The sequence below is a fragment of the Archocentrus centrarchus genome, chromosome 17, assembly GCF_007364275.1.
Source record: "Archocentrus centrarchus isolate MPI-CPG fArcCen1 chromosome 17, fArcCen1, whole genome shotgun sequence".
Lineage (NCBI taxonomy): Eukaryota > Metazoa > Chordata > Actinopteri > Cichliformes > Cichlidae > Archocentrus > Archocentrus centrarchus.
Genome location: NC_044362.1, coordinates 9,729,836 through 9,746,773, shown reverse-complemented (window position 1 = coordinate 9,746,773; position 16,938 = coordinate 9,729,836). Strand labels below are relative to the sequence as shown.

At 40.8% G+C, this 16,938-nt stretch overlaps 1 protein-coding gene across 4 annotated transcripts; it reads left to right on the top strand.

Moving 5' to 3' along the window:
- The first annotated feature begins 987 nt into the window (after positions 1-987).
- Positions 988-15,846, top strand: LOC115796005 (SUN domain-containing ossification factor). Of its 4 annotated transcripts, none has more exons than XM_030752183.1 (24): positions 988-1,242; positions 4,462-4,567; positions 4,867-4,986; positions 5,279-5,499; positions 5,604-5,705; positions 5,843-5,972; positions 6,064-6,181; positions 6,278-6,402; positions 6,519-6,586; positions 6,680-6,787; positions 7,009-7,114; positions 7,558-7,578; positions 8,044-8,099; positions 8,830-8,912; positions 9,196-9,261; positions 9,375-9,440; positions 10,228-10,312; positions 10,722-12,071; positions 12,180-12,267; positions 13,669-13,773; positions 14,143-14,300; positions 14,547-14,641; positions 14,798-14,853; positions 15,183-15,846. In XM_030752183.1, the coding sequence occupies exons 1-24, from the start codon at positions 1,184-1,186 to the stop codon at positions 15,636-15,638; spliced, it is 3,948 nt and encodes a 1,315-aa protein (XP_030608043.1). In that variant the 5' UTR covers positions 988-1,183; the 3' UTR covers positions 15,639-15,846. The 4 variants fall into 4 exon arrangements, with proteins under 4 accessions (XP_030608043.1, XP_030608044.1, XP_030608042.1 ...); XM_030752184.1 differs by having other exon boundaries at positions 5,276-5,499; positions 14,550-14,641; XM_030752182.1 differs by having other exon boundaries at positions 5,276-5,499.
- Positions 15,847-16,938: the final 1,092 nt, after the last annotated feature.

Here is a 16,938-nt window from a genome sequence, read left to right as displayed (position 1 = left end):
CTTGAAATTGTTTAAGGTGCGGTGGTGATAACAAATAGCAGCTGAATAGCAAGATCAGCCCTGTAATGTTAAAAAAAAAAAGGGCCAAGGACTAATTTTCTTTAAGTTCAAATGTGCACTAAATCATCCCCTCCTTATGATTTTTGTCCTCTTAATGTCCAAATATGCTTTCTATTATGACTGCCCACATGCCCTGTGGTCACACTAGCTAAAGTGCAGATCTAGTGACCATGGAGTTCTATTCATGGAAGAGATGATCCCTTTCATTTAGCACTTTAGTCACACGATGGCTCTTGGACTCGTCGCCTCTCGCTTTGCCTTTATCAAGGTGAGTTTCAGATGATCTTCTTGCTGCAAACGCTGCAGAGTTGAGCAGAGGGCTCCCTCTAGTGGCTGTAACATAAAACAGCATTCACTGCTGTCTCTAAGGGTATCTGCTGCACTGCAGGATATCTGATTGCAAAGTGAACCTCGCCACCGAAAATAACACGGAACACTTGATTCCGGATAATTGCGATGACCTGTTGAGATACAGATTGATATTTCTGATGCAACAAACGCACTGGTGTGCACAATTTGAGGTCACGTTACCCGTGACTGCGCCAAAAAGTATTGAATATATTTTGCATGAATGTAAGTTTCACTGTATTGAATTCAAATGGGGTTTTATTACAAGCTGTTTTTAAAATGTGAATGGTGCTATTTGGTAGACTAAGCTATTCAATGTATATACAAATGTTAATACATTTCTTTTTTTACGTGTTTTACAGTGCTTTGTCAATTTCCCTCAGCTGTTCACACTCCACATGATCGGTTTCACATTTATAACACTGCAGCCCCCCCCAATAAATTGTAATACTGTACTTCACTTCAAAGAGCTCAACAAAGCCCGGTGACAACGGCGTACAAAACGAGCGCTCCCAACGTACGCTCAGTTTGAACTGCGCAACAGCAGCGCTGCGTTTTCATTGGACAGTTCAGTGATGACCCGGTAGCAGGCTGTATGTTTAGGGGGAGGTTACAGTAGTTAGCATCACACTTCACCAGTGAAACTGCCAGCGTCAGCTTTGTTAAGAGGAACCAGCGGATCAATGTATGTTATATACCGCTGAGAAGACCGTAGACCAAAAGGATAAAACGTTTCCGTGAGCGCGGGGAGGATGTCTGTCCCGGCAGGAGAGGGATGACGATGACACCGCTGTTGTGGCGAATTGTGTTACTGTGGCTAGCTGTTGTCTTTTGGTGAGTTGGTTTAATGGGACCACATTTAAAAATACCACTGCTGTATCGCTGGAAAACACAGAGTATGAAAACCGTCAAACAGCCCGAGTAATATATTACCCCGAGGTTAACATTAAAGTGCCGTGTCTGGCTAGCCTGCGTGAGCTTTGTGGTGTGATGTGGCACCTGGCTTACTTCTTACTTGTTGCCAGGCGAGTTAGCTTGAGTAGCTGACTACTGAGCAGCTAACTTTAAAGCAGGCTAGGGTAACGGTAGCTTTAGCTAATGAACGAACAAGTGCTTCTTTATTGACCTTATGTAGTTTTTCACCTCATGAAAATGTTGCGGTCTAGGGGCTGGGTCTGATTTGACTTTTAGCAGCCCGTGAAGCCTGTTTAAGCTCTAGCTTAACTGCAGCCTTTATAGAAGAGACTCCTGACCAGCAGCCTGGTTTACACTCATACACACACACACACGTTAATCTGCTCCGTGTTCGTCCCTGACTGCTGATCCCCACAGCCCATACTGTGTCAGATCTGACGTTAGGCGACGTTACACAGAGCTGGTTCTTCAGCTGCTGACAGGATTATGGGCCTTACACGTCAGTCATGTATGTCCTCTGGAAAGCCTGAGGTTGTTAGGTCTGTGTAAATCTGACATAACGCAGTGAAACCAACATAGAGACAGAGATTAGGGTGACTGTGGGTTCTAGTCGTGATGTTAGAGGATGGTAGCAAACCATCACACACGCTGCCTGCTGTGCTTCAGACAGAAGGGGAGGGAGGGATATGATGTAATAATTTAAGATATAGTGGTGATGTTGGCATGGCCTACTTTCACCAGAATCAGTTTAGCTCTCTTTTTAGAGAGAGGGGCTGTAAGTAAGGCTGTCTTTGCTCTTTTAATGTTTACCAGTTTGCTATAGTAGTGCAGTTGTTGTCTGTGATTACTTTACCTCATGAAATAGTTGTTTAAGTGTTAGTTGCTGATGCCAGTAGAGTAGAATAGAATAGAATAGAATGCCTCTATTGTCATTATACAGGATGTACAATGAGATTGGAGGGCCACTCCTGTTCAGTGCCATGTAACAGAAAATCAAACTCTCTAAAATGAAAATAAAAATATTAATATTCAAAGAGGTTCACAGCTTCAGAAATGTCACAGCAGGAAGAGTGCACGATTCCCTTCATCATGTTAGAGAAACACTGCGATTAGTACTGTTAAATAGTTATGGTATGGTGTTTAACATGAGACCCATTAAAAAAAAATTAATAACACGAGACCCATAAAGTTGATATACTGTCATCTGGTATCTTATCATATATTCATTTTGGCAGTTTAGCCGAAAGTTTTCATACATTTCAGAATAACTTTGCTGGAAAAATGACTATCAAGCAAAAGGCAGGTCATAAAACAGCATGCAGGTGAAATCATACTTTATGTCATTTCTTCCTATCAGATTCACATATCAGACATGTTTCCCAAGGACAGTCTGAGTGATGGCTATTATTATAGAGTGAACACACATACATGATCTTTGCACTTTTGGGAGACGTGTTTGTTTCATTGGCAACGGCAGTCAGCAGCTCACTCACTTTTTTTTTTTATGGTGTTGCATAGCCACTGCTATCACTTAAACACTGAATCCTGTGTTTGGCAAATCCCACATTATTCAATCCATTTCACTTCTTTAAAAATCATCATATACAGTTTATTGTGTAATACAAAAGTATAACAGTTTAGTTGTAAGGCCGAGCATATGTTTGGTCTTTGAATGTGATTGTGACGGTTTTGTCTGTAACTAGATGGTTATTTAGCTAGCTGCGCCTCAGCACCACTGTTGCACCTTTGGGGTTACAGTGTGGTAGAGGACTTTCAGTTAGAAAACAAATGCTCTGTTTTTCAGAGTGTTTATTACTAGTCCAAATCAACACAACAGCAGTGCCAGACAGGCGAATGGCCAAGTAAAGTACCCGACAACAATCCAGAATAAAATCCATATAATGACCTGGACTGTTGCCAAGTCACTGTTAGAGCATGGTGTTTGGGGACACCAGTGTGACATTCCTGCAGCTATTTCAAGGCTTGTTACTGCAATTTATTGTTGTTTTCTGCCAGGAGTGGAGAGTCACTGTGACCCTGACCATTTTTCTTATTTATTTATTTTGCGATTGTCATCCAACAGAACCGTAGGGTTCAAAATAAAGAAATATTTTAATATACAGTTGTATCCAAAATTTCATCACACTTGGACAAATACATTTTGAACTGAAGAGAAATGAGTATGTTTAGGAATCATTTTTTTCAAGTTTGGCCTTTCCCTTTCTGCCCAGCAGAAAGCAGTTTTCTTGCAAACTTCCGCAGCTCCCTTTGCCAGCTATATTTGTTCTGAATGACATTTTAGACAATGGAAATTGCAAGCTGCAAAATGCTTTTTATAGACTTCACCTGCTTTGCAGGCGTCAGTGAGCGTCATCTCTGTTGGTTGCATGGATCCCAGCTTTGGAAATGTCATCAGCTGACAATCCTAATGGCAGCTTTTGGCCATTTACAAGTCATTAGTTAATTAGTTAGGCCTAGCACTTTATAAGTGAAGAGGCTTTGAAACCTTTGCAAAGGCCACAGTGACTTTTTGTTCCAGTATGAGCACGTGTGAAGAAATGTTCTTTTTTTTTTAATTGTTGCTTGTTATTCAGAAATATGCTCAGTCTTCTGACGTAGTTGTCATTCACACTTAATGATTGTGTTTTTACAATAACTGGATAAAACATTTCTATCACTAAATGGTGATAGATGCAGTTTAAGCAGGAAACCAGCCACAATTAAAAAAAAACAAAAAACATTAGGCTATAAAAAAGCAGGTCCCATAGACAGATTGAGTAATGTACAGCTTGTTTGAGGTGTGTCTTTTGGCGTTGAAAGCATTCTCTGGCTCTGCATACAGATAAGATAAACTAATTCCTTGGGGTATGGCCACATGAACACTCAGTGTGTCACACTGTGTCATTGGGCTGCAGCTTTCTTCGTTCGTGACTCACTAGCTTAAGATAAAAGTTTTGTTTTGTTTGCTTCTTTCCAGAGTTTTAAAAGTTCCACATATCCTTATAATCTGAGCTTTTATTCTCTTCCAGAGTCCAGGACATTTTCTGCAGCACATAATGAAGTGACACCAATTTTCAAAACAGACTCAGTGGTGTTGTGGCACTAATTGTCTTTCACTTTGTCTCACTGATACCACAGTTGCTATGCTGGTTGCACGGATTTGCACCAAGAGGCCCAGAGCCCTGTGCCTTCAAAGGACATCAGCTCAGAGGAAGAGCCTCAGGAAAACACTCATCATCACAAGGTAGCAGTGCAGTACTATCCCAGCACCCATCTCATGGCTCAGACATTTTACAGGTTGATGTGGCGAATAGCTTATGTGACCATGCACTTCACTGTATTTTGTTTTGTTTATTAAACAACACTGGAACAGCCATGCCATGCTAGATATGTATCAGATTAGCATTATCTGAATATACGGACTGAGTACATTTTTTTTTTTTTTTTTAGCAGCTCCCTCAAATTTATGGTTGTTTTGGATTCTGTGACCAAACAGCCACTTTCATCAGTGACAGTAATATCTCTGCATTGTGTTGTGACTAGGTCGAGGATCGCCTGATCACACCTGGCCCATCTGAATCGGAAAATGAGCCACCGACAGAAGACGGTCATGTAAAAGAGGAGCAGGTGCCACACGAGGTGGACCAAAATGAATATGCTAAGGTATAATACAACTGCAGCATTCATTTATATTTATTACTATAAAGACTTTGTGCTATGATACATGCATACTGCATGCTGGAATGTCAAAAAACATGTTTTTGCTTAGAGTACTAAAGATTTTCCATCTTGGCTTCATCCAGAGCAGTACAGAACTTTCAGACCAAGATAAGCAATCAAAGTCCTGGATGTTCATTTGGAGCTTTAAGTGTTTCATTGATCAGTCCATCTCTGGTAAATGGGCCAAACATATTATCATTGCACTCAACAGCTCAAATATCTCTTTATCCAGCAGACCTTTGAAGCAGAGGAGCCGGCTGTAGAGGTAGAGCTGGAGGCAGACAAAGGAATATCAGATCCTGAGCACAGCTCTGAAAGTCAGCACACAGAAATCTCCGTCACTCGAGATCAGGAACATGCCTCCCCGCTGCCTTCCCCCGACTCTGCCACTGGATTTTCTGCTGAGACTAACGACAGCCCCAACACAGTTAATCTTGAAGACGGCATCCCCAAGGGGCAAGTTACTTTTATAAAATCTCATTGCAGACATTTGTTTCATTTTATGTTCCTGCTTAAATGCCCCCCCCCCCCAATATCTAAAATGTATTTTCTCATTTCAGTGTCCCGGGTGATGCCTTAGATGTAGCTGCTTCTGAGGTCAATGATTCTGACCTTCCTCCAGCTGAATGTGAGGAAGAGAATAACCCATATGACAATGACAGGTAGGTGCAGTTAAAGTTTCCCCTTTGAAAAAAGGATCCGAAATCATTGTGAGAATGACAACCTCAAAATATAGTTAAAATTAAATCTTGACTCTCTTAAACAAGGCAACAATGCATTTTTTGTTTTGTTACTACAGCAGCCCTCCAATTGTTCTGGAGAACACTTCCAATGCTCACACCGCAGGTACTAAAACCCAAACCGATCTTCCTGTGAGTTCTTCGCCTGTTCACCTAGAAGCCAACGTGTCACACAAACTGAAAGAGCAGGTAAGGACCTCGGATTCAGTGTGAACTATTTTTCCTCTTACACCAGAGGAGGTGTCCCAGCTCTCATTTTTTTCCTCATTATCTTTGTCAGGACTTGAACTCCCCTGGCACCACAGACACAGATTCAGCTGTGAACAGCAAAGACCCCGAGGACATCCCTACTTTTGATGAGTGGAAACGCAAGATGATGGAGGTGGAGAAAGAAAAAAGTAAGCTCAGAATATGAGATCTGTATTTGTAATGATTTCTGTATTAGAGGAAACTACAGAAGTGTGATTTTTTTTTTTTTTTTTCCCTCCCCATAGCTCAGTATACTCACACCTCCAACAACGGGGGTTCTCATACAGTGAAGAAGGTCCAGAAGAACTTCAATAACTACGCCTCAGTGGAGTGTGGAGCTAAGATACTTGGTGCTAACCCAGAGGCTAAGGTATAAAATGATGCTTATGTTTTCCATTTGCCCGACGTAAAATCTGCCTGTCCTGTTTGGGTGTTGACGCAGTGACAAATGAAACTCATGCTGCTGTGTTAATCTGTTCCATACAGAGCACTTCAGCCATATTGAAGGAGAACATGGACTTATACATGCTAAACCCCTGCAGTAATAAAATCTGGTACGTACTATAAGTGCATCTCCTTCTCTCTGTCCACAAACGAGTCAGTTCTCTGTTTGTCTCCCTCTAAACCCCATTTTCTCTGATTCTCAGGTTCATTATTGAGCTCTGTGAGCCCATCCAGGTGAAGCAGTTGGACATCGCCAACTTTGAACTCTTCTCTTCTACTCCGAAAGACTTTCTCGTCTCCATTAGTGATAGGTATCTACAGTGGCTACTAAATATTAATACAACAGCTATGATGACAGTGTATCATCTTTTCAGTATTTTCTAAAAGTGACTGCATTTTATTAGGACAATTATATTTTCAAAAGTAATCACACTTTTGTTCTTTCCGTGTCATAATTTCCAGTCACACCAAGCTGCTCGAGCTACCTGGTATCCACTAAAACTGAAAAATGTATTTGACTGAATTTTTGCAGATACCCAACAAATAAGTGGCTAAAGCTGGGAACCTTTCACGCCAGGGATGAACGCACGGTTCAGAGCTTCCCATTGGATGAGCATCTTTATGCAAAATATGTGAAGGTAACCCCTGTATTTATTTATATTATTATTATTAGTAGTAGTAGCTACTTCTTTTACTTCCATCTTTATTCTCTGCTAAAGTGCTGCAAAACAGTTGCTGTATTCTTGCAGCACAGTTACATTTTGAACAGGATGTTTTCTGAATATGTTTATTTGAACTACTTTTTCATTTGCTTTGGTCTGCAGAGTTTTCAGACTGGACTGTAGGAGGTCTTTCCTTTGTCTCTGGTGTAGCTGATGTTTTCCATTTTTCTTGATTAAATTTGCCAGCCATGTCCCTTAAATGAATGTGGCCTGGTTATTTTGAAAACTTTGTGCTATAGATGGTGTTGCCATTTGCTTGAGTAACTCAGATGAAACCAGCATACTTTCTCTTGTCCTGTGTTAAATGCATGCTGACATCTCTTTAATATTTCTCTTTTTTCCTTTTTGTCTTGCTTCAGATGTTCACCAAGTACATAAAGGTTAGCCTGCCCTTCTTGTAGTGTTCTGTGGTTGGGTGAACTGAATAGTAAACGTGGAGGGGAATGCACTTTGTGTCTAAGTGGTGTGATCAGCATTAAACAGAATCAGATCTAACTTGCTGTGCTACCTGCAAACTATTGTAATTCAAGAGACTGCTTTTTCAATATGCTTATTTCAGACTTTTATGAACATTTGATAACCCACAATAATGAAACCCATCAGCTGTCAATCAAATAATCAAGCATTTTCCATTGGATTATGTTCCTCAATTTGTTTCATATTTACTTACACAGCCTGTCAACAGATCAGTGTCTCACTGCACTAACTGACTTTACCACAAAATCAGTGCTTTGCTGTTGTTAATAACTCTGTAATGCTATTGAAAATCTTTTGAAATGGGTTTTGTGCGGTTTTTAAACAACTTATAAAATATCAATCTTTTTTTTTTTTTTTTCTTCCCCCAGGTAGAGCTGGTCTCTCACTTTGGCTCTGAACATTTCTGTCCCCTTAGTCTCATAAGGTATGTGACCAGGAACAATACCTCCTCCTAACACCCATCTTTATAAATTTTTAACATGGTCACACATTTTTCGTTAGGGTTTTGTTGGGGCTTTGTGAAGCCATTCCAGAAGCTTAAAGTTATCCTGCTTTATCCATTCCAAAACCACTTTGAATGTGTGTTTGGGGTCATTATCCCAATTGTATCACAGTTGCAACCACATAACTGTCAATATGAGGTGAGGTTGAAGAATTTAGAGGTAGTCCTCCTCTTCCATTATTTCATCCACTTTGTACAATGGCAGCAAAATGGCTCCAGATCATGATGCTACCACCACCATGCTCAACAGTTGGTACAATGTTCTTAGGTCTGAAAGCCTCACCTTTACTTCTCCAGATGTACCTGTTGTCATTGTGGCCAAATAGCTCAATCTTTCTTATCTGACCAGTTTTTCTCCAGAAGGCATTTGGATTGTCCATGTGGACAGCTGCAAGTCAGGCTTTAAGATATAGATTTTGAAGCAGGGTTTCTTTCTTGGTCAGCACCCTCTCAGTTTTAAGGTCATTAAAGGTGTATGCTGTACAATCTTCCCACCCTGGAAAAAGAACAGTTCAAAGAAATCATTAAAAGCTCCACATTACCACAACATTCTTGCCCACGATGAATATATATAAACTTCTGACTGTAACTGTATATTACTTCTGATGTGACTGTGGTTATAGAATGATTTGGATCCTTGTTTCTATGCCAGGGTGTTTGGCACAAGCATGGTGGAAGAATATGAGGAGATAGCTGATCCCTCAGAAAGGCCAGATGATCAGGACGATGAATTGGGTAAGAATAGAGGATGTTGTAGCTAAAAATAAAGTCCATTGAATTTTGCTGTTTTGTTAAATACATTCACCCAACCTGTAAGTGCAGCTTGCTCAGTACAGTTTGAGAAGAATGATGTTGAAATTGACCTGTTAATTTATGTATTTATTTTTTGAAGTTTTGTGTAAAAATAAATGCATTTTATAGTAGCTTGTTTGTGAGCTAAAAATTTGTATTGATTATGAGAGGACTTTAATTTATTGCATCTGTACGAAAGCTTTTAATGAAATAATACCCCCTACAGATTATCCCTCTGGATTGGCACCTGGTGAGGTCAAATTATCCAAGAATCTAATTGGATCAGCGAAAGGCAAGTCTGATTTAAGTGAATGTCTACAGGATGAAGAAGAGTATGTTTATCTCAAGCACACATTATTTTTTATGTCAACTTGTGACTCTGTTGTTGTTTTTTTTTCTCTTTAGATGCTATTTTGAATATGGTAAATAATATTGCTGTCAATGTTCTTGGGGGAGGCCAAGAGATGAATGGTATGAATAACATGCATGCATACTAATGTGCTACTCTTTTCTTATTTTACTTCACCCACAATATACCTAAATAAAAGTAACCCTTTCCAAAAGGTTGGGGTGCTGTGGAAATGCAAATGAAAAACAACCTGTCGATTCAAGTTAAAACCTCACCGTGCAAATAAACATATTTAATGGTCCCTGGAATATTTGTAAATCATGGAATCTGCATCCCAGACCAACAGCCAGCATCCTTGATGTTATGGTGTGCGTTAATGCACACAACATGTGAAACCTTTACATCTGTATAGGTGCTATTAATGCCCAACAGTAGTTACAGGTTTTGGAGGGATGTATGCTTCCATCCAGACAGTGTGTCTCTTTAAGGAAAGTCCTTTCATTTTCCAACCAGACAAAACCAGTTCAAATCTTATATTAAGCAACCAGGAAATAAGATTTTGATTCCAAAACTACAACAATTATTCTCACAGTGGTTGAGGGAACAAAGTGTTGTCTGCATTAAATTCAACATGAGCAGACATTTGTCAAGAAAACAATATTTCTTAATTTCAGCATTTTATACTGTATGTTGTACTAGGTTTATTTCAAATATAGGCTTTAAATAATTTTCAAAGCGTTGCGCTCTGTTTTTTTTTTTGGAAAATAAGTTATAAAGGCTTTTATCTTTTCAGTCTTACAGTGTCCAGTAATGTGGAGCTTATTACCTTTTGTTGATTAAAATGTTGACTATGACTAATTTGTAATTTTGCAGCTTGTCATTATTATTATAATTTTTTTTGTTTTTCAGGCAGCCTTCCATCGCAAGAAGTGAACCTAACTGAGCCATCACAGCAACTTGAAACTACCACTGAAACCACTACTACTACTTCAGTGTGAGTGCCTGTCAGGTTTACTATTGTACTGCCTCTGGACGCCTGTGTCACCTGCAGTGTAATAGAAAAACCATCATCATCTTTTTTTTTTTTTTTTTTTTTTTTTTTGCCCCCTAAAATCTATAAACTGATTCTGATGTGTAGAAATGGGCCATGCTGGTACTGTTTTCAGTCGAACAAAGCCTTTCAGAACTTTCAGAGATCCAAACTGTATTTATAGTGTTAGGAGGAAAGAAAAATGTTGAATATTAAAGTCATAAAGCACATCTCTGAAAATTAACATAAAACTGTTTCAGTAAAAGAAATGATGGATAAGTTGTGGTTTTATATTCTGCATGTATGTCTACTGGAATAAGTCTATCACGGCTTTTGTGCCTCACTGTATTTAATATTGTCCTTCTCTCTCTAGTCCAGACTCTGAACATGTGCAGATTTCACCAAACACTGATATGCCTGAAACCGTTCCCCGCTCTGCGGAAAACTCTGTCCTAGAGACATCGTCCACATCTGATGGCAGTGAACAAGAGCTCCCACCCATGGAGGAAAAAATTGTTCTTCCTTTAGAGAAAGATGAGGAAGAACATATCAGCTCCACAATCACTCTTCTGGACAAGGAGGATGACTTGGAAGAGGAAAAAGAGAAAAGGGATCATCATGAGAGACAACAAGAAAGCTTAAACTACTGCTCTCCACTTTCTTCTACGTGCTCTTGTGCAGCTTCTCTTCTGGAGTATTTCCAGCTGCAGTGTTCAGCCTCACTATCCAAAAAAAGGAAATGCCAAGCAGCGGAAAGAAAGCAAATCATTTCTTCCACCCAAACACCATCTTGGCACCAACCTCTACATTCATCTGCCCATCCTGAACCTCAGCAGCAACCAAGTGAGGTACATCAGCTCCAAGACAAAGAACAGGCTTCTGAGCAGGAGCCAGAGAGTGAAGCTGTAGAATCAGAAGTAACACAGCCTCCAGGGAACACAGAAGAATCCGTATCTGAACCTCGTCTGCTGGAGCCCAGTCAGACCTTGAACGTCCCCAAACTCAGTGCTGCTGATTCATCTGTAGCCAAGCCTACCCATATTGTAGAAACACCACAGCTGTCTACTGTGGAGCCAGCAAAGGAGCCAGGACCAGACAAGAGCCAGGATGTGCTGGAAGAAGAGATGCACATTGAGCCTTCAGCCTCTCTCAGTAGCTCTGTCCTTGTAAAACCAAGCACCAGTGCCACAGCGGACGACGCATCAGTGGCACCACCAGAGGAGAAGCCAGACATTGATGTGACTCAAGTAGAAAAAAATGTCCTCATCCAAACCCAGGATAAAACGGATCAATCTCCAGTTCTTGTACCCACTGCCTCCCCTCATTTAGAACAGCAGCCTGACTCAGCTGTTGGACCTGAAAGTGGCACTGCTTTTTCTGAGGTATCCCAGCCTGTTCCAGAAACTGTCACGGAAACTGAGCCTTCTGGTGGTCATGCGGTCATCACTGATATGAAAATGGAGGATTTTGCAGATGACATCGCAGCATCTTCGAGTGGCAACGATCAGTTACCTCGCCCCTCCTCTCCAACTCCTTCTTCACCCACCTCAGCATCTCTCTCAGACATCTATGCAGATCCCCCTAATGGCACAGAGCAGAATGGGAACCCAGTGCACAGCTCCAGCCAGAAAGAATCTGTGTTCATGAGACTCAACAATCGCATCAAGGCCCTGGAGATGAACATGTCACTGAGTGGGCGCTACCTGGAGCAGCTTAGCCAGAGGTGAGGAAGGAAGGACAGGAGCAGTGCAGAAAATAAAAGCAGAAAGAGATTATTTGTTAATGACCTGAGGTTACTGTGATCTTAAGACCCCTGTTTTTAATTTTTAAGGTATCGAAAGCAGATGGAGGAGATGCAGAAGGCTTTCAACAAAACCATCATTAAACTCCAGAACACTTCCAGAATTGCAGAGGAGCAGGTAAGCAATAAGCACATCATTTTCCTGCAGAGATACAGGAAATTCTTTGATTTCGAGGAGGCTAATCCAAAAAATCTTTTCCTGTCTTTTCATAATGCACTTGCTTTGACTGCAGAACAGCCAAGTACTTGAAGTAGTTGCCTCCAAGCTTCAGATGTGTTTTTCCAAAAGCTCTTTGGGATTCAAGTTTCACTAATCAATATTTTCTATTAGCAATGGCTCAAATACTTACAAATCACTGGCTTTGCAATTCCTCCCAACTCAACACGGAATTCAGCTCATTGTTTTGTTTTTACGGACCATTAACTTACCATTTTACTCTTATCAACTGATGAAGTTAGAAAGAGGCTGAATGAGTCTATTGGAGATTTATCAGGTGGGCAGGAACACAACTCCACATGAATGCTAATGTTGCTCCGTATTTGCAACATGAGAGACTTTGAAACCAGGTACCTTCATCTCAAATGCTGTCTGAAAAAATATTCAGAAGGCTTTATAAGAAAAAAAATGTTAGTCTTTTCTTAAAACATATGTTATCTATCTATCTAAATAAAAGAAAAAAAAAGCTTTTCTAAATCAGCATACATGGAAAATTGCAGGGTAAACTGTTTTATCAAATTTTCTACCTCATCTCCACCATGTAAACGCTCAAACCTTTTTTACAGCTTCAGTGTGTTTGAACAGTTGGTTGCTCGTTATGAACGGGAGAGTGTGTCCAAACTTTTGACTGGTATTGTATCTCATCCACTAATCTGTTATTAGGCTTTATTCTGTGCCCAAATAAATAATCAAAGCTCTATGGCACTTGGGCCTTGTTTTCTTTCACTGTTGAAAGTATGCCTACTAGTACAAACTGGGGACAGTACTTACTTTCACAGGTTGCTAACCTACATAGTAACAGCACGGGCCATTGTAAAGAACTTTATAGAAGAAACTGTCACTTAGTATTTTTTTTAAATTAATATTTTCCACCATGATTGTGTTAAAAGAAAGTTGATTATCTGAGGATATAAGACTTAATGTTTTAACCCCTTACTAAAACATGTATTATGTGGTGCAGGTAAAATAGTCTCCAGTTTCAGTGGTTGCAGCAAGAGGCTGTACACTCTTAAGGGAGTGTTTGTCAGTAGGGGAGGGCATACATTGTACTGTAGCACTAAAAGAAAAGTTAGGTAGAATCATGTGCTTATGGTCTCTGTAACTGTTTTATTTTGAAAGTACAGGAAAACTCACTTGGCACAGATATCAGCAGCCAGTTGCTGCCCGCAGTAACCTGATTGTCTTGTGATCATAGTTGAATTAACACGTATTGTACCCTAAAACACTTAGTCGTCATACTTCACTTCAGTGACGTGATCCTGTGTGGTTGGATGCTAATATGTTGCCCTTTTACTCCCATAGGACCAACGTCAGACTGAATCCATCCAGCTGCTGCAGGGTCAACTGGAGAATGTGACTCAGCTGGTTCTCAACCTGTCTGTCAGAGTCAGCCAACTGCAAAATGAGGTAGATACAACACTCCAGGCACAAAGCCGTCATCTGCAGTCAGTCTGCCTTATACCAAATTGAGTAAATTCAGTCTTTTCATAGGACAAAGTCATTAGGATGCACTGGTACTTTTGCCCATCGGGTTCTTTTGCATGAGGAGAAACTGTTATGCTGCTATGTGCTTTAATATTTAACCAACTTCATAAATACACCTGTCAGTGTTCTTTAAAAACAATATTGTACAAAGGGTGCAGGGCTGGATCTTTGTGTTAAGTGGGTGAAATCTTCTGATTGTTTAACATTGTATTGTGTTTTTTGGTCACACTTGTCTCTGACCTCATCTTTAACATGTTAGACGTTGCTTATAGTCAATGTCCTGTGTTCCAGGTGTCAGACAGGCAGAATTACCTGCTGCTGTCTCTTGTCATGTGTTTGTGTGTCGGCCTCCTACTGTGTGCCAACCACTGTCGCATCAACACTGTACCTCCAACCACAGAACCAGAGCCCCCAGCGTCTAAGAGCTACACCTACTTCTGTCCTGAAAGGTACAAACACAGATACAGTTTATGCCACCTGACGGCACAAGTGGAAATAGGAGAGCATTTCAAATGGGCTGTCAGGAGCTGTTAGGAGAGGTTACAGTGCAGTGAATGACTTTTACTCATTAGGACAGTTTGATACAGTTGTTCATCAAGAAGACGGCAGCTGGAAGCTTTAATCACAGACTGATGTCTTAATAAAGGTGCTGTGTGGTATCTTTTCTATTAACCATTACTGTACTGGATCCTTAGCAGGCAGTTGTCATGCTGTGATGAACTGGGCTTGAAGAGGAGTGCGTCCTACCCACTCATACACTCTGAGTCATTCCAGTTAGCCACCACTGAAGGTAAAGTTGCACCACATAAACAAGTTACTCTAATCATAATAATAATAATGATAATAGAAATTTGTAAGAATCTGCTCAATTTTGTTTTCTTTTCTCAGATGTTTAATTAATAATTGGAAATCAGTTGGTTAGAAATAATTTTTTTTTGCACAACAGGTCCAGAAATGCTGCATGCAGAGGGAACACAGAGTCTTTGTCCAGTAAACAGAAAGGTGTGTAATCGCTGTTGCAGTGTGGATTGTGAGGGAAAAAAATAAAGTGTTGAAGTGTTATCCAGCATGCTTGGTCAGTATTATGGTATATCACGGTTTTTAGAAATTCTGAACAGTATGAGTTTCTACACTGTCAAGTGTATTAAGCTTACAGGGAGATGCAATATTGAGTATTGTTGAAACTCAGTGAGGTGTGAAAGATGATGAATATGCAGCTCGTAAACTGAATGTTTGTCTTTAGTCCCCTTGATGAAGCCAACAAAGAAATGAAAGAGGGGAGCCTTTTTCACTTCAGAAAGCTGCTTCTGCCTTGTTCTTTTCTTAAACAGAGGAGACGTCGTAAGATGAAACTCATCGAGAAGGTGGAGACCCTGAAACCCTCCTTGCATTCTGCTCCTGAACTGTGCAATGGAGACGTATGCAACGGAGCACCTGTCACCACAAACCCCATCCCCCTTACAAAAAGTTTGCTTCAACCTACCTTTAGAGACTCGCCATCAGAGGGCAGCTCAGAGGGCTCTTCTCATTCAGATGACCCCTCTTTCTGTGGGATCACCGCAGCCTGCCCTCGAATCTGTGATGGCCTCCCTCCACCCAAGACCCGAGCAGAGAAACGGGCATGGCGACGCAGGCGTCCCAAGCCCAGCTGCGCGGTGGTGGATTTTCTTCACGCTCCACAGAGGGACAAAAGTGAACCATTGCCCATTTCTACCATAGAAGACATCATGAACAGGAAAACAGAACAAAGCTCTAAGACATTTGTCACGCTCTCAGGTCCTGTCTAACTTAAAAAGAGACAAAAACAGCACTCCTCTTCACTGACTGCTCAACTCCTTCAAAAAGAGGATGGCTGTTTACTTCTGTAGCCAAAGGCAGCTTTAAGCTTCAACATGAGACAATGTATTTGCTCAGTGTTCATTTTATTTTCATGACCACTGTTCAGTTCTTGTCATGTGTATTTGTAATACTTCAAATCAAAGAAATGTCTTCCCAGCTTTCCATTAAAGCTTTTTCTCTTTTGGTTGTGAATACTGAGTGTGACCATTAACACTACAAGTTTAGCTTTTTTGTTGTCTGGATGCTGCACAAATCTGAACACAGAGTCACAGTTTGTGTTCTTGTTTTTGAAGTAATTCCAGTCTTTAAAACACCCAGCTGGATATCATGTGATCAAGAACGGAATCTACCAGGAAGTCAGAAACATTCATTTGGTGTAGCTAATCCATTCGTCCATCCATTCTCTTCCACTTACCCGGTTCAGGGTCACAGGGGGGCTGGAGCCTATCCCAGCTGACATAGGGCGAGAGACAGGGTACACCCTGTACAGGTCCCCAGGTTGGGCTAACACAGAGAGACAGGCAACCATTCATACCTATGGGAAATTTAGAGTGACCAGTTACCCTAACCCCAGTAATCCACGCAGACACGGGGAGAACGTGCAAACTCCACACAGAAAGGCCCAGGCCAAGGTGGAATTGAACTCAGGCCTAGATCCAGGTCTAGATGTCATTCTCGCTGTGAGGTAGTAGTGCTAACCACCACTTCACCGTGCTGCGGTGTAGCTAATATATATATATTCAAAATAAAAGCAGAGTCATTTATACAAAATAGAAAATGTTACTGAAAGCTTGATTCTGTGAAATCTGGACTTAAATCTATTTAGAAGTGTATACAAAAATTTTTTTTGGGGGGGGAATGCTTAATTCTCCCTGTAGTGTATAAAAGAGACTGCTGTTCCTGATTTTCCTTCAGAACTGACTTAATTCTTTATGGCAACCATTCCTCAGATTCTGGCCCATATTTACATGATGGCATCACACAGTTGTGTTCATGATGTGAATCTCCTGTTCCACCACATCCCAAAAGTGCTCTATTGGGTTGAGATCTCGTGACTGTGGAGGCCATTTGAGTACAGTGAACTCATGTCCAGAAAGACAGTTTGTGATGATTTGAGCTTTGTAACACGGTGTGTTATTCTACTGAAGGCAACCATCAGAAAAGTGGCACACTGTGGGCATAAAAGGATGGACGTGTTAAGCAACAACACTGAGGTAGGCTGTGGCATTTAAAAGATGCCTAGTTGGT

What these genes read in the sequence shown, in the direction of transcription:
- LOC115796005 (XM_030752182.1), top strand. Translation starts at nt 1,184, where the DNA reads ATGACGATGACACCGCTGTTGTGGCGAATTGTGTTACTGTGGCTAGCT. An exon ending in AAAACACTCATCATCACAAG is followed by an intron (nt 4,568 to 4,866) that starts GTAGCAGTGCAG and finishes TGTTGTGACTAG; the next exon opens with GTCGAGGATCGCCTGATCAC. An exon ending in CACACAAACTGAAAGAGCAG is followed by an intron (nt 5,973 to 6,063) that starts GTAAGGACCTCG and finishes TATCTTTGTCAG; the next exon opens with GACTTGAACTCCCCTGGCAC.